Source organism: Eriocheir sinensis, unplaced genomic scaffold, assembly GCF_024679095.1.
Source record: "Eriocheir sinensis breed Jianghai 21 unplaced genomic scaffold, ASM2467909v1 Scaffold121, whole genome shotgun sequence".
Taxonomy (NCBI): Eukaryota; Metazoa; Arthropoda; class Malacostraca; order Decapoda; family Varunidae; genus Eriocheir; species Eriocheir sinensis.
Window position 1 is genome coordinate 645,001 of NW_026110530.1, and position 24,391 is coordinate 669,391.

General features: G+C 44.0%; 1 protein-coding gene across 1 annotated transcript in view; it reads left to right on the plus strand.

Annotated features, from left to right (window-relative positions):
• The window catches only part of LOC126989553 (E3 ubiquitin-protein ligase SMURF1-like), a 65,091-nt gene that overhangs the window by 33,373 nt on the left and 7,327 nt on the right, over window positions 1-24,391 (plus strand). Inside the window, exons 4-8 of the mRNA XM_050848127.1 lie at window positions 16,018-16,151; window positions 16,964-17,124; window positions 18,188-18,288; window positions 22,401-23,036; window positions 23,697-23,878. Coding sequence (XP_050704084.1) covers window positions 16,018-16,151; window positions 16,964-17,124; window positions 18,188-18,288; window positions 22,401-23,036; window positions 23,697-23,878 — 1,214 coding nt within the window. The remainder of the gene's footprint in view (window positions 1-16,017; window positions 16,152-16,963; window positions 17,125-18,187; window positions 18,289-22,400; window positions 23,037-23,696; window positions 23,879-24,391) is intronic.

Consider the following 24,391-nt stretch of genomic DNA (forward strand, 5'->3'; position numbering starts at 1 on the left):
ATGTTATTTTTTTCCCCTCATATCCTCCCTGAGCAAGTGATGATTCATTGCGTGTGTGTGTGTGTGTGTGTGTGTGTTAATTGGAAGTAATGGTGCGTTGGTGGTGTTGTCTTATACGGAGGAGGAGATTGTTATTATTATTATTATTATTATTATTATTATTATTATTATGGTAGTAGTGGTGGTGGTGGTAGTGGTGATGAAAGTGGTGGTGATGGTGGTGTTAGAACATATATTTGTGGTGGTGGTGGTGGTGATGGTGAAGGGAGTTGGCGCCATGACTCACAGACGCCAGACAACAGAGAGGGAGAGAGAGAGGGGAGGGGGAGGAGAGTAGGCACCCTTTTTCCTCTGCCTTATCATCCATTGTCAGTCTGGCAGCGTGTCTGTATTTGTGTTGTCTGTGTGTGTCTGTCAGGCCGTCAATATGCGGGGGAGGGGAAGGGAAAGGGAAGTTGGAGATGGAGAGGGAAGAGGAGGAGGAAGTGAGAGAGAGGGGGGAAAGGGAAGGATGGGAAAGGGTGCAGAAGAGGAAGGGTAGAGAAGGGATAGACTGTAGGAAAGTTGAGAGGCAAAGTTTGAGAAGGAAGAGGAGGAGGAGGAGAAATAGAAGAGGGGAGAGGAGAGAAGAGAAGGGGAGGAACATGGATAGGGAAAGTGTAGTTAGAAGGAAGTAGGGGAGACTGTAGGAAAGGGGAGAGGCAAAGTTTGAGAAGGAAGGGGAGGAGGAGAAGTAGAAGAGGGGAGAGGAGAGAAGGGAAGGGGAGGAACACATGGATAGGGAGAGTGTAGCTACAAAGAAGAGGGGGAGACAAAGTTTGAGAAGGAGGAGGAGAAGTAGAGGAGAAGGAAAAGTATATGGAGGAGAAGGAAATAGAGAGAGAGGAAATAAGGAGAAAGACAGACAGACAGAGAGAGAGAGAGAGAGAGAGAGAGAGAGAGAGTGTATGGTGTGATGTGTCTCTGTCTGTCTGTCTGTCTGTCTGCCTGGGTGTCTGGGTGTCTGGCTGGCCGTGTGTCATTTGTTTTCATCTCTCTCTCTCTCTCTCTCTCTCTCTCTCTCTCTCTCTCTCTCTCTCTCTCTCTACTCGACAGGTGTTGATATAGCACCCCAGAGAGAGAGAGAGAGAGAGAGAGAGAGAGAGAGAGAGAGAGAGAGAGAGAGAGAGAATTTTATGTAGTGAAGAAAACGATGACTTATTATGAGTAGGATTTTTTTTTTCTCTAACGGCACACACACACACACACACACACCAAGAAAGAAAACAACAAACAACAACGAAAAGAAGAATGAAGTACAAGAAAAAAGCGAGATATTGATTTTTTTATTATTTATTTTATTTTTTTATTTATTTATTATTATTATTATTATTATTATTATTATTATTATTATTATTATTATTATCGTTACTATTATTTATGTATTTATTTATTTATTTATTTATTTTTAGTTAAGAGATGTGATGGTGATGGTGGTGATAGTGGTGGTGGTGGTGGTGGTGGTGGTGATAGTGGTGGTGGTGGTGTCAGCCAGGATTTAATGACTATGGTGGTGGTTAGGAAACGTCATGGTGTTGCTTGCCTCTCTCTTCTCTTCGTGGTGGTGATGATAGTGGTGGTGGTGGTGGTGGTGATAGTGGTGGTGGTGGTGGTGTCAGCCAGGATTTAATGACTATGGTGGTGGTTAGGAAACGTCATGGTGTTGCTTGCCTCTCTCTTCTCTTCGTGGTGGTGATGATAGTGGTGGTGGTGGTGGTGGTGATGATAGTGGTGGTGGTGGTGATGGTCCCGCCTCAGGCACGGACCACGGCGTCGCTGGGGTCACTGTGCCCTCCTAGTGGAACACACACACACGCACACACACACACACAAACACTAACTGTATCTATCTCTCTATATGTCTAAAGATACAACCTACTACTACTACTATTACTACTACTACTACTACTACTACTACTACTACTACTACTACTACTACTACTACTACTATAACCACTACCACAATTATGAGGAAGAAAGAGAAAGAGAAGGAGGAGGAAAAAAAAAGGAAGAAAAAAAAAAAGAGAACCACCACTACCACCATCACCACCACCACCATAACACCACACAATTTTAATTAAGATAGCAACAACCACACACCCATATACGGAGGGAAGGAGGAGGAGGAGGAGGAGGAGGAGGAGGAGGAGGAAGAGAAACAGGTAGGTAGGTAGGGGCCCTGTCACCTGTAGCTAATTGGGCATGGTAAGACCCCATTCAGCTTCCCATACCCAGACCATTAAGACCCTTGAACAAATTGCTGTTATGCTTCTGTTATGCTTGAGTCGAGGAAGTGAGTTGTTTGATATTGATTTGTTTTTTCTTATATATTTTATTTTATACTTCAGTGGTGACAGGCTATTTATTTATCTATTTATTTTTATTTTATTTAATGTACTCGCAGCCGTTCTTTTTCTCCCATTTTCCCTTTTTTTTTTTTTTTTTTTTTTTTTGTTGTTGTTGTCTTTCCTCTTGTTCTTGTTCTTCTTTTTCTTCTACGTTCGGCCTGTTGCACCAGTAGGCTACGTTGATGGGCCCACAGCTTTTTTGTCCCAACCCGTTCGTGGCTCAGGCAAGTGTTTACAGTGGTGCCATCTTGCTTGGCTCATGCTACCCCCCCCCCCGGAACTAATCTTTGCTCAACTTTTGAGAGTTTGGCTACAGTCCGGATTGATAGGTGCTCTTCAGGACAGCATGTGGGTAGTTTTAAACCACTCGGGGATTATTGAGAGCTGTCATCTTGTAGCGGGGGGTGGGAGATGCTGGGTGAAGATCGTGGGTGTTTCAGTAGTGTCGTGGTGGCTGGCTGGGTGAAGCGGGGTAGTGCGGGGTTGCCTTGGAGAGACTGGTTAAGGCCGTGTCTCCTGCAGCAGTGTCTAGGTGGAAGGGTGTATGATACGTGGCAGGGGACTCGTGTGTGTGGGTCGGTCCGCTACTAGAGGTTGTTGCTCCTCCCTGCACCACGCCGACCGCTGGACTGAGCAGAGAGCAAAGCAAGACAGCAACCAACGCCCCGGAGCAGGTCGGGGCCGCCAGCTGGTGTGACTGGCTGGTTGGGCGGCGTTGGGCAGGGAGAGGAAGGAGGGAGGCAGGGAGGGAGCAGTCGGTTCATTGGCTGGCCGTGAATATTGTGGTGAGACGCGATGCCCCACGTGGGTGTAAGACAGTCAGGGTGGTATTGTCAGCTGCTCCCACCCCTCACACCAACTGTTTCCAAAGGCCAAAAGGAGGTTAATCGAGTTCTAATGAGTGTTCTTTTAAGTTCACGGTACAGAAGGCGGCTCAGACTACCACCAGGGTCATAAATGTACCCCTGGAAATGCCTGGAAAGTACGTGTTTTTGGGCGTAGAAATGTTTAAAAATATGGCCCTCGGTCCTTTAAACATTCTTATGTCAGTTCACTCTTTAGATTGTAGATTATTGCACCACGGATGTTTTAGGAGGGACCTATTCTACTCATCTATCTCTATTTCTACTACTCTACGTATAGAAATCCATGTGTTATCAGTTCTAAGTATGTTATAACCTACCCAAACCCACCTTATACTCCCCATCAACAGTATTTTAATTAACAACAGCCCTTTCCTAACGCCCTCTTCCTCTCTCTCCGTCTGGTGTTAGTGTACTCCATCCTGCTCAGACAATAAAATAAATACTTAAATTCCATCCTCACCTGCCCTGACTTATACGTGTAAGAATCCTGTACATACCATTCCATATGTTGTCAGTTATACCCATGATACAGCCTACCCAATTCCACCTCTAATTCCTTATCATCCTTAGAATACCCTCAAACGTTGTCTATTTCCTCCTGCATGATGCTTTCTTCAGACATGACTTGGCAACACTGGCGGCGAGCGAGCTTCATCCTGGACAGGTGGCGGGTACGCGGGAGAGAGACAAGGCGGTGTGGGTGTAGTAGGCGCCGGGATAGACAGTGTTGAGGGCAGGCAGGCAAGCAGGCAGGGAGGCAAGGAGACAGCTGGTGTGAGGGAGGAGTTCTTACATGCAGTTGCCGATACACTTTTCCTTTCTCGCTTTGTACAAGACAACCCAAGGCAAAAAATTCACCTCCCTCCCTCTCTCGGTCGCTTCCTCTCTCTTTTCTTTTTCTTTATTTATTTTTACATCTTACATATTGCAATTAAATACGAATCTCTCTCTCTCTCTCTCTCTCTCTCTCTCTCTCTCTCTCTCTCTCTCTCTCTCTCTCTCTCTCTCTCTCTCTCTCTCTCTCTCCCTTTGTCTCTTTCCCTCTTCCTCTCCGTATTGTGTCTAAGATTTTCACAAAGTACTAATGTTGTCTGAAGGCTGAAGGGGAGTCGTGTACTTGCAATCAGGCTTACACTACCTCTTCCTCCGCCTCCCACGCTTTATATAAGACGTTCTAAGGCGTCCAGATATAGTCTAGCATTCTATTGTGTCTTAAGATCGTCAGAAAGTACTACTAATGGTGTCTGAGGGCTGAAGAGGAGTCGTGTAGTTGCAATCAGCCTTACACTACCTCCTCCTTCTCCTCCTACACTCTATATAAGACGTTCTAAGGCTTCCAAAATTAAAGTCTGGCATTCTGTTGTGTTTTTAGCTCGTCACAAAGTACGACACCTTACGTAACTCGTCCTGTGGCTAAGTAAACAATAACAGCAACCTTCCTTGACTCATTCAGTTCTTTGTTTATACCTTGAGTCATTCAGTTTGTCTATACCTCGTGAGTCATTTACTTCGTCTTTACCTCGTGAGCCATTTACTTCGTCTATACTCTAAGTCATTCCTTTTGTCTATATCTTACGTCATTCGGGTCTTCGTCTGTACCTTGAGAGTCGTTCACTTCATCTATACTTTGAGTCATTCACTTCGTCTATACCTGGTGAGCCAATTGCTTCTTCGTCTATACTCTAAGTCATTCCTTTTGTCTATATCTTACGTCACTCAGGTCTTCGTCTGTACCCTGGGAGTCATTCATTTCATCTATACCTTGAGCCATTCACTTCGTCTATACTCTAAGTCATTCCTTTTGTCTATACCTTACGTCATTCGGGTCTTCGTCTGTACCCTGAGAGTCATTCACTTCTCTATCCACCGTCACAGCGTCCGCGTTCCCTCTATAGCCCTGCACAGACCTATGCACTGCTGGCTCGGGGAGGGAAGGAACTGACAGAGGGAGGGACAGCCAAGCATATCAGGACATACATGAGGAGGCTTGGAGAACAGGCGAGCAGTCAGACCCACAGACACGTAACGCTAGGCACTCTACTCTTGTCCTGGAAGGGGAGGGAGAAGATGGGATGTACTCTGAAGGGAAGGGGATGAATGAGAGGGAGAGGAAGAGAAAGGGAAGGAGAAGCAGAAGATGAGGGAGAGAATAGAAGGGCGTATCTATCCTCGGGTGGAAGAAAGAGGAGCAGAAGAGAACAGACAGAAGGGAAGGAAAGATGGAAGAAGGAAAAACAAAGAAGGGGAGAAATACAAAGAAAGGAGGAATAAGTGAAAAAGAAAGATGGAAGGAGAACTAATAGAGAGGAGGAAGAGAGAGAGACAGAGAGAGAGGGGGGGGGAGGGGGGGTACAGAAGACTTTGAAGACACAAGCCAAATCAGTGAAGGAAGGTCGTGCAAGGGGCGTGGTGGTGGTGGTAGTGATGGAGGTGGTGGTGGTGGTGGCTGAAAACTAGGTCACGGGGATGGATGGGGTACGAAAGAAGGGAGGGAGGGAGCGTAAAATAGGTCAACCCCCCCCCCCCCTCGCTTGCTCGCTTGTCTGTCTAATGTATTGGTGTGAAAAATGTTTGTGTTTTGTGTGTGGGAGTTTTTTGGTGAGCCTGTCTTGGTCTTCTTCTTGTTCTTGATCTTGTTATTCTTGTTGTTGTTGTTGTTGTTGATCTTTTGGTGTTGTTGTTTTTTATCTTCTTTCAGTGTTACTTCTGCTTCTCTTCTCTTTATTCTTCTTTTTTTTTTTCGTACTTCATCTTCACTTCTATTTCTCCATCATCATCTTCTTCATCTTCCTACTACTACTACTACTACTACTACTACTACTACTACTACTACTACTACTACTACCACACCACTGCAACTTCTACTTCTCAAAATATGTAAACGACCTTCATCTGTTAAGTAACTTTTTGAAGACCTGTCATTATTTCATTGGTCCATACAACCACAACCACCACCACCACCACTACTACTACTACAACCATCACTACAACCACTACTACTACAACCACCACTACTATTATTACTACTACTACCACTACCACTACCACCATGTCTGAGATTTGTTTGTTTTAAAAGTCTTTCCTTGTTTTCTTTTTTTTTCTTTTTTGGATTCATTTGTCTTCTCTCGATTCACTGGTGGAGGGGAAGGGAGGGGGGGGGTACGGGGATTCGAACCCATGTCTGCAAGAAGTGGGTCAGCCAGGCGTGGAGTTTGAGCTTGGGCCGGGTCCGTTTTGAGAGAGAGAGAGAGAGAGAGAGAGAGAGAGAGAGAGAGAGAGAGAGAGAGAGAGAGAGAGAGAGAAGAATTGAAGGAAAGCAAAGGAATGGAAAGGAAAGGAAAAGGAGAGAGAGAGAGAGAGAGAGAGAGAGAGAGAGAGAGAGAGAGAGAGAGAGAGAGAGAGAGAGAGAGAGAGAGAGAGAGAGAGAGAGAGAGTCACTGGTCTCACACACACACACACACACACACACACACACACACTTAGTTGGTTGGTCATTGATTATTTGATAGGCCAGAGACGAAGGGAAGGGAAGGGGAGAAGGGAAGGGCTGTGATGGGATTGTAGGGCCTAGGCTGGGTTGGGCTATGAAAAAGGGGAGGGGAAGGAAGGGAAGGGAGGGAGAAGCGCTGTACTTTGAAGGGAAGGGAAATGAAGGAGAGGGAAGGGAAGGGAGAGACAGAAAGAAAAAAAAGGGAAGAGAAAGGCAGAGGAAGAAAGGGAAGTAGAGGAAAACGAAGAGAAAGAAGAAGAGGGGAGGGAATAGAGGAGAGAAAAGATGAAGGAAAGGAAGAGAAGGGAACTTAAAGGGAGAAGAAGGAAGGGAAAATTAAGAGAACTAAAGGACAATGGAAGGAAAGGAAGAGAAGAGAAGAAAAAGAAAGGAGGAGGAGGAGGAGGAAAGAGCTGAGAGAGAGAGAGAGAGAGAGAGAGAGAGAGAGAGAGAGAGAGAGAGAGAGAGAGAGAGAGAGAGAGAGAGAGAGGAGGAAAGAGCTGTGAAAGAGAGAGAAGTAGAGAAGTAGGAAAGTAGAGAGGAAGGGAAGGGAAGAGGAGGATCAGAGAAATTAAGTGAAGGGTAGGGCGAAGAGGAGGAGGAGGAGGTTGGTCATCAGGTTCGGGTTTTTTGGTTGGTCTGTGGTTGACGGTCGTTGGCTTTTAGTAATGTGGAGTGTGGTGGTGGTGGTGGTGGGCCTGCCCTTTTAACTTACTTTTTTCCTTTCATCTTTTTTTTCATCTAACTTATTTTTTTTCTTATATTTATTTATTTCAGTTTTTTTCTGTATTTATTTGGTGGACTTTCTTTTTTTTTTACTTCCTTCTTTTTTTCATCTAACTCCATATTTTCTTTTCTTTATTTATTTCTATTTTTTTTCTTTCTTTATTCGGTGGACTTTCCTTTATTTTTCCTTTTTTCTTTCATCTTTTTTTTCATCTAACTCCATTTTTTCTTTTATTTATTCATTTCTATTCTTTTCTTTATTTATTTGGTGGACTTTTCTTTTTTTTCCCTTTTTTCTTTCTCTTTTTCTCAACTGATTCTTTTTTTTCTATTGTCATTTATTTACTTATTTTATTTGACCTTCCTTTCTTTCATTTTTTTTTTTTTTTTTTTTTTTTTGCTTCTACTTAATTTTCTCGGCTTTTATTTTTTATTTTTGGAACATTGTTTTCCTTTCCTTTTCTTTTAACTCCATCTTTTTCCTTGCTCTTTGCCATTTCTTGTTCCTCTTCCTTTTCTTCCTCTCCTCCTTCATATCATTTTACTTACTTTTACTAGCATTCTTCTTGTCCTCTACTACTACTACTACTGCTACTACTACTACTACTACTACTACTGCTATACAACCACAACAACAACTACTGTCACCACCCCTACGACAACTACCCTTCCCTTCCCTTCCCTGACTGACTGACTGACTCGCTTTCACCAATGAGGTCTTCCGGCGTCTACTACCAACCCTCCCGCACTCCCTTCCCTTCCTTGGTCTCTCCCTCGGTCCGGTCTCGCCTCCGCTAGTCAAGGCCGCTAGACCGCTGATGGATGGGCCAATAACCGCTGCGGGCATGAAAGCTCTCCTCACATGCAGGGTTTAGGCAGCTGCCCGCACTGGTGTAATTGGTCCTACTGTCCTGGCAAGCTGAAGGGGGTGAGAGAGAGAGAGAGAGAGAGGGAGGGGGGGGGGATGAGATTTGTGTGTGTGTGTGTGTGTGTGTGTGTGTACTCTCATTCCTCCTCCTCCTCCTCCTCTTGTTCTTCTTTAATTTTTCTTTCTTCGACTTCTGCTTCTTCCTCCTCCTCTTATTAATCTTTCTTTCTTCGTCTTCTTCTTCCTCTTCTTCTTCTTCTTCTGCTTCTGCTTCGTCTTCTTCTTTTCCTTCTCCTCCTACTTCTCATTTTTCCGCTTCCTCTCCCTCCTCTTATTCTTCTCTTTTTGTTTTGTTTGTCATCTTTCTTCTTCTTTTTTCTTCTCTTCCATGACATTATAACCATATTTCGATCACTGTTAGAATGGATGCAACTCTAGGTGACTGATATGCTTCCAAGACCAAGACCAAGCTTTTCGTCCTTTGTTGCATCCATTCTCTATAGTAGCCTTGATGGGGGACTTGTAGGGCATTAGACAGGGTTAGCGTGGACCCTTAAACCCCTCGTATAATCACTACTACACGCAAGTACATCCTCGTTAGTACCAGATAAAACATGACTAACTGTTATCACTACTACAACAACTACTACTACTGCTACTGCTGTCATTATACGTGTTAGCGTTAGATAAGACAAGATTCGTTTGTATATTATAACTACTACTTCTACCACCACCACTACTACTACTACTACTACTACTACTGCCACAACCAACACCAGCTTCGAGTGTGCTAAAAATAGGAATAGGAAGGAAGGGAAGGTGATGGATGGAGTCGGTGTGTGTGTGTGTGTGTGTGTGTGTGTGTGTGTGTTAATCAGAAGGCTACCATCGTAATCCTGAGTGAATCCTGAGTACCAAGTAGCAAGAGGTATTGAGTGAATGGAGGAATTGGTACGTTAGGTTAAGTTAGCTTCTATAGGTGACAGGCGCTGTGTGTGTGTGTGTGTGTGTGTGTGTGTGTGTGTGTGTGTGTGTGTGTGTGTGTGTGTGTTAATTAGAAGGCTACCATCGTAATCCTGAATGAATCCTGAGTACCAAGTAGCAAGAGGTATTGAGTGAATGGAGGAATTGGTAAGTTAGGTTAAGTTAGCTTCTATAGGTGACAGGCGCTGTGTGTGTGTGTGTGTGTGTGTGTGTGTGTGTGTGTGTGTGTGCTACTTGTGCAACCGAGCGTGTGCGTGGGCGGTGATTTGTGACGCGTGCACACACACACACACACAGTCACACACACACGCACACGCACACCAAAACAATATATTACCATCATCTCGAAGGACCCTAAACACACACACACACACACACTCAGACCAAAGATTTATAACGCGAGTATATACAAGATAAGACAGAAGCCATAGGTGTAAGTACATGCGACTTACTATCAAAGCTTCTTGTCGCTGAGGAAGAGGAAGAGGAGGAGGAGGAGGAGGAGGAGGTGAACCGTTACTATGTGCGTGCAAATAATCGAGGTTCATCAAATTTCCCTAACCACATGATATCATTTTCATTCATTGCCCTCACGACCTAATTTTGAAGGCTTTTGACAGTTCTACAAGGCGTGAGAGAGAGAGAGAGAGAGAGAGAGAGAGTTGGAAGCAGAAAACATAAAAGGATAGAGAGTAAGATAGTTCTATTTAGTTCAAAGAAAATTGATTATAGATATGAAGGTTTTATGTCAGAGAGAGAGAGAGAGAGAGTTAAAGGACGAAGCATTGCATGGGAGGAAGGGAGGGAGGGAAGGAGAGAGTGAGGGAGAGAGAAGGTTAAAGTAGGTATTGCAAGATAGGAAGGGAGGGAACGAATATTGAAGCTCTGGAGGAGGAGGAGGAAAATAGGGAACTAGAACCATAAGACAGTGCAAGAAAAAGATGAGAAGCTTTTGCAAGATAAAGAGTAGGAGAAGGAGAAGGAGGAGGAGGAGGAGGAGGAGGAAAATAGGGAACTAGAACCATAAGACAGTGCAAGAAAAGATGAGAAGCTTTTGCAAGATAAAGAGTAGGAGAAGGAGAAGGAGGAGGAGGAGGAGGAGGAAAATAGGGAACTAGAACCATAAGACAGTTCAAGAAAAGATGAGAAGCTTTTGCAAGATAAAGAGTAGGAGAATAAGGAGAAGGAGGAGGAGGAAGTGAGTAAGTGCATAAGCTTAAGAGACGAGTAGCTCCTCCCTTTTCCTGCTAAGAACCACGGCATGTACAAGGACTGTCTGTGGTTGGGTTTCCTTCTCTTTCCTTCTCTTTCCTTCTCTGCTTACAACCTTACCAGATCATCGTATGCAACGTAACCTAACATACTCCCCTATTACCAAGACTATCGATTTATTATTATTATTATTAGTAGTAGTAGATGTACAGCAAACTTATAACACACATAGCCTAACGGAACCGAGCCTATCCCTTTATCAAACAAGACTATCTATTTCTCTATCATTTCCAGACTCCAAAACTGTCGTACAACTTACATAGCCTAACATAACCTAGCCTATCCCTTTATCAAATAAGACCATCTATTTCTCTATCATTTCCAGACTCCAAAACTGTCGTACAACTCACATAGCCTAAAATAACCTAGCCTATCCCTTTATCAAACAAGACTATCTATTTCTCTATCATTTCCAGACTCCAAAACTGTTGTACCCACACCAATAACGATATTCCAATCCAAGTCATTGCTAAAACCGTGAACCAATGAATGTTTTTTGCAATAGTTATGAGGTGAAAGACGGGGAAATAGTGTTCTAAGTATTACCTGGCCTGTAATTTTTTTGGGGGAGGGGGGGGGGGCTATTATATGGACTATTTTATGATTCCAGTGAGAGTTTTACCCGACTTCTGCATCTTGAACGGGAAAAAAACACCCATGAAAACCCGAGACCTTTAAAATATGGACCTCTCGTAGAAGTTGCTGTGATTTCCAAGGACTGTTTTGTGGTCCTAGTGATAGTTTTACCCGACTTATGCATCTTGAACGGGAAAATCACCCATGAAAACCCGGTTAATATACTCTGTGGCCTTGGGAAATTGTCTAATGGTAGCCCGAGACCTTTAAAAATTTGGACCTGACGTTGCATCCCATATTCGAGGTGGTGGTGGTGGTAGTGGTTGGTGTTTTTCGTAGTACTAATACAGACAGGGCACTCAAGACAGCCAGACCCAGAGGAGAGTATAGAGACAAGCACAGTTCAGAGCAGTGCCAGGAACCGAACGAACTCTATAAGGAAGGAAGAGTTCATGCATATTCAGTAGGCTAGTCGTGGTGGTGATGGTGGTTCGTGCCTTGCCTACTGTTGATGTTATTACTGTTGTAGGAAAGAAGTATACAAATATACCCCTATGCTATTAATACTGATAATATTCATAATCGATAATAATAAAAAATGGACGTATGTGTTTGGGCGTCGAAATGTCTGAAGGTCATTCGGCGGCCAAGCACATAATTTGACAAGGCTTTCGTAGGAGTTTGTGAGCATTTCCATGGATAGTTTTATGACCCTGGTATAAGTTTGACCCTTCTTCTGTACCGTGAACCTAAGAAAACGCTCATTATAACCCGACTGATCTCCTTTTTCGGCCTTTGGAATTAGTTATGTGAGGGGTGGAGGCTTTCATGGGAGTAGCGGGCATTTCCAGACGCAGTTTCATGACCCTGGTGTAAGTTTGACCCTTCTTCTGTACCGTGAACCTAAGAAAACACTCATTATAACCCGACTGATCTCCATTTCTGGCTTTGGAATTAGTTATGTGAGGGGTGGAGGCTTTCATGGGAGTAGCGGGCATTTCCAGACGCAGTTTCATGACCCTGGTGTAAGTTTGACCCTTCTTCTGTACCATGAACCTAAGAAAACACTCATTATAACCCGACTGATCTCCATTTCTGGCTTTGGAATTAGTTATGTGAGGGGTGGAGGCTTTCATGGGAGTAGCGGGCATTTCCAGACGCAGTTTCATGACCCTGGTGTAAGTTTGACCCTTCCTCTGTACCATGAACCTAAGAAAACACTCATTAGAACCAGACTGATCTCCTTTTTCGGCCTTTGGAATTAGTTATGTGAGGGGTGGAGGCTTTCATGGGAGTAGCGGGCATTTCCAGGGACAGTTTCATGACCCTGGTGTAAGTTTGACCCTTCCTCTGTACCATGAACCTAAGAAAACACTCATTAGAACCAGACTGATCTCCTTTTTCGGCCTTTGGAATTAGTTATGTGAGGGATGGAGGCTTTCATGGGAGTAGCGGGCATTTCCAGGGACAGTTTAATGACCCTGGTGTAAGTTTGACCCTTCTTCTGTACCATGAACCTAAGAAAACACTCATTATAACCCGACTGATCTCCTTTTTCGGCCTTTGGAATTAGTTATGTGAGGGGTGCATGGCGGCGTCTGAGGCATTTATTTGACAAGGCTTTCATGGGAGTTTGGGGCATTTCCAGACGCAATTTCATGACCCTGGTGTAAGTTTGACCCTTCTTCTGTACCGTGAACCTAAGAAAACACTCATTCTAACCCTCCTTTGTGGCCTTTGAAAGTTGTTATGTGAGGGTTGCATGGCGGCGTCTGAGGATACCGTCCCAGTTCAGTATTCGGATCACATGACAGGAGAATGTGACCGCCCTAATTAGGTTTCAGCGCCGTCCGCGTTTGGTTCCTCCTCACATGACAGACACAGCTAACGAGAGAGCCTTTTACTTCTCCTCCTCCTCCTCAGACTTGCATCCTTCCTTCCTTTCATCCTTTCCTCCTGTTGGCTTCTTTGTATTTTCTTCCTTGTCCTTCACACTTAGTTTTGTTTGTTAGTTATATATATGTCTAATTTTTCTTTCTTTCTTTCTTTAATTATGTTCAACAGTTGTATTTCTTTCCCATTTTCTTCATTTGCTTCTTTTTTTTCGTTTTCTTTATCTATTGTGTCTCATTCTGTCTTCTCTTCGTTATTCTCGTGTTAGTTATATCTGTCTAATTTTCCTATCTTTCTTTCTTTCTTTAATTATGTTCACCACTTGTATTTCTTTCCCATTTTCTTTATTTGCTTATTTTTTTCCGTTTTCTTTATCTGTTGTGTGTCTCTTTCTTCTCCGTTATTCTCGTGTGCTTCTTTTCCTACTTTCATCATTCATTTCCTTTTGTCCTGTTCACATGTACGTCTTTTCCTATTTCTTCATCATGCTCTTCTTTTCCTCCTGTTCCTTATTCGTATCTCTTCCTTCTCCATTCTTTTCTTTCCTCCTATTCTCCATCTGTATAGTTTTCTTATTTTCTTTATTCTCTTCCTTTTCTTCTGTTCGGTATTTGTATTCTCTCCTCCTCCATTCACTTATTTTCCTCCTTTTCGCATTTCTCTTCCTTTCCTTTTACTTACTCTTATTACTTTCATCTTGTCCTGCTCTTCTCCAATCCCTTCTTTCCCTTCCTTCCTTTCCATAGTTTCCACACGCCCAAACTTCATTCACAAACTCCATCTTCCATCACACCCACACCCACACACCCACACTGAAGGTCACTCGGGCTCCTTCTAGCGACCGTGCAGACTAGACGAATTCAGCAAAGCGCCCCACGGAACTCCGCCGCTGGACTCCTAATAATGGGACACAGAGGGAAAGACTGAGAGTGTAGTGTGTGTAGCCTTGTGTGCCCTTCCGTCTTGGCTTGCTGGCTGGTGAAGGGTCATATTCTAAAACATTAAGGCGCTCAAGCTCACATTTAACAAGGCTTTCTTAGGAGTTTCGGGCATTTCCAGGGCTAGTTTTATGACCCTGGTGGTAATTTGATCCTCCTCTTGTACCGTGAACCTAAAACCCCCCCACTTATTAGAACCAGCCTTTTCGGTCTTTTCGTCTCCCAAACTCATATTTAACAAGGCTTTCGTAGGTGTTTGCGTCATTTCCAGGGGTAGTATTATGACCCTGGTGGTAGTTTGACCCTTCTTCTGTACCGTGAACATGAAAAAAACTCATTAGAATCCGCCTGATCTCTTTTTTTGGCCTTTGGAAATACTTGATGTAGGAGTCGAAAGATAATAATAATAATAATAATAATAATAATAATAATAAAAGACTTTGATTAGACGAATAAATAGACACTGTAGACTTGTTTTTTGTGGTTATAAGTAATGAAGAGAGAACGTTAACACACAACAACAACAATGATTAGGAAGATGCTGTTTTAGTGCTTTGGAATAACTTTGATGGTGGTGGTGGTGATGCCGAGACGAGAGAAATGAAAGTGAGAGAGAGAGAGAGAGAGAGAGAGAGAGAGAGAGAGAGAGAGAGAGAGAGAGAGAGAGAGAGAGTATACACGTAACTACTTCAAGCACTTCAGAAAAATAAATAAATACAAGGGAAATTAAGTTGGCAAATGTTAGAAAGAAAATAGACGAGAGAGAGAGAGAGAGAGAGAGAGAGAGAGAGAGAGAGAGAGAGAGAGAGAGTAAACACGTAACTACTTCAAGCACTTAAGAAAAATAAATAAATACAAGGAAAATGAAGTTGGCAAATGCAAGAAAGAAAATAGACGAGAGAGAGAGAGAGAGAGAGAGAGAGAGAGAGAGAGAGAGAGAGAGAGAGAGAGACTAGCGGAACACCAGTAAAGACAATGTCCCATGCACACACACACACACACACACACACACACACACACACACACCTGAGCTGAAGGAAGGTGTGGGCGTGGACAGGTGTGGGCGGGAGGGAGAAGGAGGAGGAACAGTGAACAGCGTGATGAGGAGGAGGAGGAGGAGGAGGAGGATGTCTGAGTCTGCCCAGCGGCGAGAAGACTGGCTGGAGGAGGAGGAGGGGAGAGAGGAGGCATGAGAAGTCGTGAGAGGAAGGGAGGAGGAGGAGGGAACTCTGGGTATGGGGAGGAGAGAGGAGGTGGAGGAGGAGGAAGAGGATGAGACGTGACCGAGAGAGAGGAGGAGGAGGAGGAGGTTGGTGTATAGTCTGGGAGAGCAAGGAAGGGAGGAGGAGGAGGGGGCAGGAAGGAAAGGAGAGAGGAGGAGGCCGAGGAGGAGGAGGGCAGTGTCAGCTTACACTTCTCAGGCAAGGATTTACGACTAGCTGAATCCTCTCTTCCTGCCCTACGCTGACGGCCTTGCCTTCCTTCCTTCCTTCCAGTGGGTGTGGAGGGCCAGGGAAGGGCGTGAAGGGAGAGGTCAGGGCAGGTTGTGATGGCAGAGAACGAAAACTAGGTAGGGGTTGAACGGGAGAGGTTAGCATAAGTTGGAGTGCCCTCCTTCTTTCCTTCCTTCCTTTCAGTGGGTGTGGAGGGCGAGGGAAGGGCGTGAAGGCAGATAACGAAAACTAGATAGGGATTGAACGGGAGGGGATAGCGTAAGTTGGGGTGCCTTCCTTTCAGTGGGTGTGGAGGGTGAGGGAAGGGCGTGAAGGGTGAGGTGTATCCATCATACCGAACCTATCACAAACATTGGCTTAGTGTTGCAACGTCAAAATCATCTTATGGCGTCCTTCGTTATCTAAAGTCCATCTCAAAACGCTAATGTATCGATTGGCTTGAGGATTTATTGATGTATTCTAAGCCTCGTAATAATTAAGAATGGCTTATATGCCTATGAGGTCGCTACGGCTGTTTTCATTCTCTACCAACCAGCTCACCATTCTCTCTCCCTCTTCCTTAGGTATGTTGGCAAGGGCGACGGCATCACCATCAGCGTGTGGAACAGACGGAAGATCCACAAGAAGTCTGGCAGCGGGTTTCTAGGATGCGTCCGTCTCCTGGCCTCGGCTATCCACCGCCTCAAGGACACCGGATGTAAGTCTTGGGGGCCCGTGCATCACCGGGCTCCAGGCGTGAGGAATGGGCGCTGCCTTTTTTTATAATCCTCACCGCATGTGCTACTCGTGTTGAATTTCTTCTTACCTGATAATGATAGTGGGAGTGAAGGGGTGGAAGAATGATAGAATGAAAGAATGAAGAGAGGAGGAGGAGAAGGAGTGAGAGTGAGAATAAATGAATGAAGTGAGAATGAGAATGAGAGAATAAGAATGAAAGAGGATAAAGAGAATGAGAGAATGAAAGAATGCAGATAAAATAAGGACGAGAGGAAAGTGAAAGAATGATGGAGGATGAGAATGAAAGAATGAGAGGATAAAGTGGTGAAGAATGAAAGAATGCAGAGAAAATGAGAACGAGAGGAAAGTGAAAGAATGATGGAGGATGAGAATGAAAGAATGAGAGGATAAAGTGGTGGAGAATGAGAGAATGAAAGAATGCAGATAAAATAAGAATGAGGGAAAGTGAGAGAATGATGGAGGATGAGAATGAAAGAATGAGAAAGAATAAGAGAGAGGGGATAAAGTTAAGAATGAGAGAATGAAAGAATGCAGATGAAATGAGAATGAGGGAAAGTGAGAGAATGATGGAGGATGAGAATGAAAGAATGAGAAAGAATAAGAGTGCGAGGATATAGTGGTGAAGAATGAGAGAATGAAAGAATGCAGATGAAATGAGGATGAGGGAAAGTGAAAGAATGATGGAAAATGAGAATGAAAGAACGGAGAAAATGAAGTGGTGAAATGAAGGTGAGGATTAAACTAACCTAACTCAACTCTTCCCATCCCCAGACCAGCGACTTGACCTGACGCGCGTTGGCCACGATGACAGTGAGCCCGTGCGAGGACAGATCGTGGTGTCCCTCATGTCCCGGGACGGCCGAGGCACAGGCTCTCACAATGCAGTAGTCGACACATTAGGGAACCTCTCCTCTCCTGACGACCTGCCGGAGGTAAGATGTGACCCCGAAATACTACTACTTCATACATAGCATTTCGTCGCCCAAGAGCACCTATTTGACAAGACTCGTAGGGGTTGTGGGCATTTCCAGGAGTAGTTTTATGACCCTTCTTCTGTACCATGAACCTGAAAAAACACTCATTAGAACCCGACTGACCCCCTCTTTGACCTTTAGTAATAGATGATGTGAGAAGCGAGTGTCTTATAATACTGACCATAGTCCATCTATTCTTGGGGTTGGGCTTGCTATGATCCACCTCTACCTTGCTCAATTCCTCTATTTCTGACACCATTTCTCAACCTGTTTTTCTACCCCCCGGACTGTCAAAGTGATTGGACAGACACAAAGGAGTAAACAGTGGTATATTTTTCCTAATGTTGGGTGGATGGCAATGCAGTTTAGGTTATTTTGTCAGAGAGTTTAAGTTGTCATCAGGGTGAGCCTCTCAGTGTAAACCAGAGAGTAAGGAAATGAGAACATGAGTAGTCTGCAAGATAGTATAGTAAATCAGGACACCTCTCCTCCCGAAATTGACCTATCTTTCGGCCACTCCTCTTGACTCTTTTGTGTGGTGCAGTGGTTAGCACACTCGGCTCACAACCAAGAGAGCCCGGGTTCGATTCCCGGGCGGAGTGGAAAAATTTGGGCGGCTTTTCCGATACCCTACGCCCCTGTCCACCCAGCAGTGAATGAGTACCAGGTATTAATCGGGGGTTGTGTCCCGTCTCCTGGGGTCTGTTCCCTTCTCCTATAATTCCTTCCCGTTCTGTCTCTCTCCGGCATATGACCACAGATGTTGCGCCGACTAAACGAAACTTTCCAACTTACTTTGACTCTTTTGTAGGAGCAGTGAGTAGTGGGCTTTTTTTCATTATTGTTTCCTTTTTGTTGCCCTTGAACTGTTTCCTCTACTGTAAAAAAAAAAAGAGGCCGGTAATATTATCTAATGCAGAAGTAGAATTGCAAATCACAAAGCATAACACAACTTGAAACACATTATTTCCTGTAGTTCCCGTCTTTCCTCTAACTCCTTGTCTCGCTTCTCATCTTCCAGGGTTGGGAGGAGCGGAGAACCACCACAGGTCGCCTCTACTACGTCAATCACCACGACCGCACCACCACCTGGGAGCGACCCACACTACCAGCGCACATCTCGTATGTACTCCTTCCCTTCCCTACTCCTTGCCTCTCAACCTGCCTAACCTCTAAACACTATACCTTGCTTGTGTGTGTTTGAGTGTGTGTGTGTGTGAGACCTTTTAACTCAGTTTCTTAGTGGAGGTTTGTGTGTTTTGTAAAGGCATTAGATCATCCTACGACTTTACTTCTATCGAGAGGGGAGTGTCAAGGCTCCGCTTCACCCGAAATTGACCTCTCTTGTAGCCACTCATTTCTATTATCTTTCTAGGATCTGTGATTAGTGGGATTTTTTGTAGTTATATATTATTTGCCCCTTGAGCTGCCTCCTTTACCTTAAAAAAAAGAATATCAGTCAGTTGAACACAGAGACTCAAGCGTTGGCTCATGTGGATAATGTTAAAAGTGTGTTGAAGGGATGCTCGACAACTGCATTAGTACAAAATTTTATGCATATCAGTTTAACTTCAAAATTATTAATGGTGTTGTCATTGGTCATTATATTAGACCCTCAATCACTTTTAAACCCAGAATACTCAGACTTTGGTTCATGGGAGGTTTAATGGCTGCACCGCAAAATTCTATGCATATCGGTTAAGCTTCAAAATTATTAATGGTTGTGTCACCGGTCGTTATATCAGAACGTCAATCACTTTTAAACCCAGAATACTCAAACTTTTGCTCATGGGAGGTTTAACGGCTACACTACAAAATTCTATGCATGTCGGTTTAGCTTCAAAATTATTAATGGTTGTGTCATTGGTCATTATACTAGACTCAATCACTTTTAAACACAGAATACTCAAACTTTTGCTCGTGTGCCATTTTAGAAGTATGTTAGAGGACTGCATTACAAAATTCTATTCCTATTGGTTTAACTTTTGTCATCAGTCATGTCAGGTAGAAGGCGCCACATGACTTTGCAGTTGCGGCGCCAAGACCAAACGCTCCAATAATCAATCAGTGTCAGGTAGAAACTCCTTCGCCTCAGGGGCAACACCAGAAGCTTTCCCCTCCGCTCCGGATCTTAACACACAGACTAACCCCTGAAACACTAGAAATTACACTGCCTGCTGAACCTAACCGTGACTTACTTCTCTTAACAGTTCACAGTTACATGGCTTCCTTCCTCCTATGTCCTTTTCAGAAACTATTGTGAGTGAACTAAATTACCCTCCAGTCAGTCATAAGAACATAAGAAGCAATAGTTATGTGAGGGGTTGTTCCTACCTACACTCAGAATACTGCACTTCCCGACATTGAACTTCATCTGCCATTTCCCCGCCTAGTCATACAATCCGTTTAGTTCATCCTGGAGAAGAGAAGAGTAGAGTGATCAGTGTTACCATTCATCCAGTTAGACCTAAGATGTATCCGTGGTGTTATTTTTCATTATGGGTATTGAAAGTTAGTATTGAAAGTTAGATAGTTTTATATAGAAGTGAATGTTCATTGCCAAGTGTTGTCAGTAGCTCAACAGGTCTTGTCATCCACACACATGCAAGGGAGGGTCTGACCACTTGCTTCTAATCATCCATAGACTCATCCATCCACTTTGCAACACAGAAGAAGTGAATGTTTTTTGTTACCAAGTGTTGACAGTAGCTCAGTAGGTCTTGTCATCCACACACATGCAAGGGAGGGTCTGACCACTTGCTTCTCATCATCCATAGACTCATCCATCCACTTTGCAACACAGAAGAAGTGAATGTTTTTTGCCAAGTGTTGTCAGTAGCTCAGTAGGTCTTGTCATCCACACACATGCTGGGAAGAGGGTCTGACCACTTGCTTCTCATCATCCATAGACTCATCCATCCACTTTGCAACACAGAAGAAGGCTGATGTGTTTGCTTTGTTTGTTTTGGTTTTGTAACATCCTGTGAAAGCTTCATATTCTGAGCTTTCATTTTTTTTGTGTACGTTCTTTTAAGGTCAAACCCTTTTTTTTTTTATTTATCTTCATTTCTGTTGTCATGCTTCCTGGAGATTATTAGTTATGTTTTCTTTGTGTGTGTGTGTGTGTTTGTATGTGTGTGTGTGTGTGTGTGTGTGTGTGTGTGTGTGTGTGTGTGTGTGTGGACATCTTGCATTGATATCAACATTTATTTGCTTCACAAGTCTGCTTCTCCTTGGTTCATTGCTTAAAGCAGCTAAGTTATTTTTCACTGATCCATTTAATTTTGACTCAGGCTACAACAGATTATTTTTTTATAAGACCAAGTTAGAGGCTTTGCTTTATCACAGAATTTCATCTTCCTGAGGTGAGGTTCTGAGTGAATTCCATCAAGTTTTTAAAGGCTGTGCTGCTTCAGGGTGGTGCTTGGCAACTTTGCTTTCATATAATATGGTAATTTCATTTAAGCCAACCTTCCACCAGTGTGGGAAGCGTTGGATCAGCTTCGTGTGCTGGCTGGGGTCTGCCTCACCAGCACCCACTCAGTCATAGGAAGGGAAGGGTGTTGATTCCTCTCGGGACGTTGTTTGGCGCCACTCTGAGCCAGCACGGGGAGAACCAAGATGTGCTGTTACATTTTTATTTAGATTTTATTATGTTCCATTGCCTTTCAGTTTTATTTTAGCCTCACAACATGCATGCTCCATTTACTGCTTGCTTTTCTCTGTTATGTTGTAGTAATTATTTCCTTTCAGCTGAATGACTTTTGTAAAAAGAAAAACTGCTTGTGCTGCTTGCTGCTGCAGGCCAGTGGGTTTTATTTGCATTACAGTCTTACAGAAGGAAATCATGGGCCTGCAGGTACTTTGTTCATGGGTGGTGGTGGTGCATGCTACCTGAAGGTGTTAATGACCCTCTCTCATAACCTCATCTTAAAGGCTCGTCACTCATAGGAATTAAGACAGTTGCCTCATTTCTTTCCCCACATTTTAAGTGTAGATATATCTGTTGCAGAGGTTCGCTGTCAGCAGACTGAAGCACAAAAAATACTTACTTTTGGATGCTAGCATCTGTTCAAGAGTCTTGTATATCACTCATATTAGTCAATCCAATTCTGTCCAGTAAGATTAATTTAAATTCCATTAGTCCAATGGGGTTTTAATATTTCATCATGATATGTGATTGTCCACCACTTGACAGATATGTTATTACTTGAACAGCATTGTTTCATCCTGTTGAAAATTAAAAAGGTGCATTATGTCTGCCGCTGTGTGAGTCTGACAAGGATGCTGAAGCACGCGTCACTACTCTGTGTCTCCTACCACGCCCACTAGTTGTTACTGTACAACTTTCCAAATTCAGCTTTAAATCAAGTATTTTACCGTTCAGTAAGGATAATTTTGGACCAGTTTCCTCGCTGGCTTCAGTTATAAGTTTAAGCTTCACTGCTCCCTTCTTGGTGTCATGAGCAGCAGGCGGCGTAGAGACGTGACCGCCTCACTGTGCCGTCCCAACCCCTGGACGCTGCCCAGCCTGTAGCTCCATGTGTTTCCTTCCGTCCGTCACCAGTAGCCCCGACCTGCAACACCCCAAGGCAAAGCTGATCAGATTTTCTTCTCCTATTTTCTTTTGTTTGTACCAGCTTGCCTTTGGTTCTGCTTCCTTTAGTTTGTGTCCTTTGTTCTAGCCCATGGTACATGGATACACGAGGGGGAGTAGCTTGTGTGTCGTGTGCTGTAGTTTGTTTTGACTCATCACAGTTATGTTCCCATCACCTCTGTCTGATATTATGGTTTATCCTGGGAAGTATATATATATATATATATATATATATATATATATATATATATATATATATATATCTATATATATATATATATATATATATATATATATATATATATATATATATATATAGATATATATATATATATATATACTCCATTACAATATTAATTAACAACTTGATTTTGGACTGTAATACATGCAACAAAATACTATAATTCTGACTGAAGTTCAGCAATGTAAATTTTCCATTAACATCATTTGGTAGTTGAAGACATTTAATATAACCTTTAATTATACCAGTTAAGTAATAGCTTCAACATAATGCTTTGACCTAAAGCCGGCACAGTTCTGTAAACCAAAGGCTCAGGCTAACGTAAATAAGTGCCCCAGAGTTAAGTAGCTTGACGAGAGGCAGAAGTGACTGGTCCTCCCGATTGGCTCATTGCAGAGTGGAGCGCAGGCGGCCCGACAAGACGTACACGTGTCCATGTGCCATCTATGTCTTCCTCTCGTCTGTCTTCTCCTGTGTTGCTCCCAGTGCCTCCAATTCCCCCTCATGCTCAGGCTGCCCTTCCTCCTCCTCCTGTTCCTCTTCCTCCTCTGCCTCTCACTCCTGCGCCAGAGGTTGTGGTCAAGCATGCCCCTCATCCTCAGCTGCTTCTGGCTGCACAAGATGTTCTAGTCATTCCCAGCCTTCCACTTCCTCTGCTCCGTCTAGCTCTGTTGGATGCCATAAGCCTTGCTCTCACCATCACTCTCACTCGCACACACCATCATGTGCACAGCCCCCAAAAATTACATGTGGTGAGGCGTGCCCTCCATACACATCCTCCGGTTCTCCCTGCACTGGACCCTCCCCCTCCTCCAAGTGTGACCCCACCAAGCCCTCACGACACAGTGCCGCGTGTTACAGGCCGGGTGATACAAGCGCTCTGGGCTCTCCAAGCAGACATTCCACATGCTCCAACTCAGTCCCGGCAAGTACAACCTCCAACTCGTCACCCGTTGGAGGGAACATTGTACTCAGCAACCCCAACACAAGCTCAGACGTGCCCCCGCCGCCAGAAGGAACGCCAATCAGACGGTGAGGATGCTAATGCAGTATTTTCTCTTTTGGTTACCCCTGAAATTGACCTCTCTTTTGGCCACCCCTTAACCCCTTCAATACAAGCAGACAAAACATAACCTCCATGCCCTATCCTGGTTTTACAGACTACGTAGAATAGTCCAATGACCATGACGCACATACAGCGTCTCTGGGATATGGTTCGAGAGATGAAATGACTCATATACTGCGTCATGGTACTGAAGAGGTTAAATTGACCTCTCTAGACCACCTCCGAAATTGACCTCTCATTTTACTACCCCTGAAAATGACCTCTCTCTAGACTCCCCCTGAAAATAGCATCTCTTTTGGCTACCCCTGAAAATGATCTCTCTTTTGGCTACCCCTGAAAATGCCACCCCTGAAGTTGACCTCTCATTTTGCTACCCCTGAAAATGACCTCTCTTTTGGTTACCCCAGAAATTGACCTCTCTAGACCACCCCTGAAAATAACATCTCTTTTGGTTACCCCTGAAAGTGACATCGTTTTAGTATCCTTGAAAATGACATCTCTTTTGACCACCCCTGAAATTAACTTCCCTTTTGGGCAAGTTTTTATCCTTCCTTTCCAATAAAATGCTCACATGAAGAGTTTTTGTGGGCTTTTGAGTTTTATCTACATTTCCCTGACCGCCACAGAGACACACGAGACCGAGAGCACCGGAGGAGTAGGGCGGAGAGCGTGGAGCGTGTCAGTCAGCGGGATGGCGGCAATGAAGCCCGGCAGAACCCAAGCTCCGTACGCAGACGTTCTGCCCGCCACCGCCACTACCTCTCACGCAACCAGCTCCACCAGCCGCCAGACCTCCCGGAAGGCTTTGGTTAGTATGGGACACTTGTTGGTGGTCTTGCGGAGATCTCATCATAACCATCACCCAAAATTATTCCACTGCAAGACAGACCTTTTTCTTCTTATTATTATTTTTGCTTGACGTCCTTATTTTCCCTTATGGCATTGGTTAGTACAGGACTTGGTGGTGGTCTTGCAGAGGGTTCATCGTAGCCATCAAGCAAAATTAGTCTACTGTAGAATAAAATATTACCCTCATATTTGCCAATTTTCTCTGGGAGGGACTCTTTAATTTCATCTTTCCACCTCATCTTTCCTCCTGCCTGTGACTTGAACTCTATCTGAAATTGACCCTCTTTTCTGGCTACCCAATTCAGTGTTTCTTTTATATAGGGGCAGCACTTGGCAGGCTTTCATTTTATTTCTTTATTGTTTTACTTTCCCTTTCCAATAAAATGCTCACATGAAAAGCTTTGTGGGTTTTCGAGTGTTATCTATATTTTCCTGACTGCCACAGTGGGCCATATTACAAGTCGAATCGGAG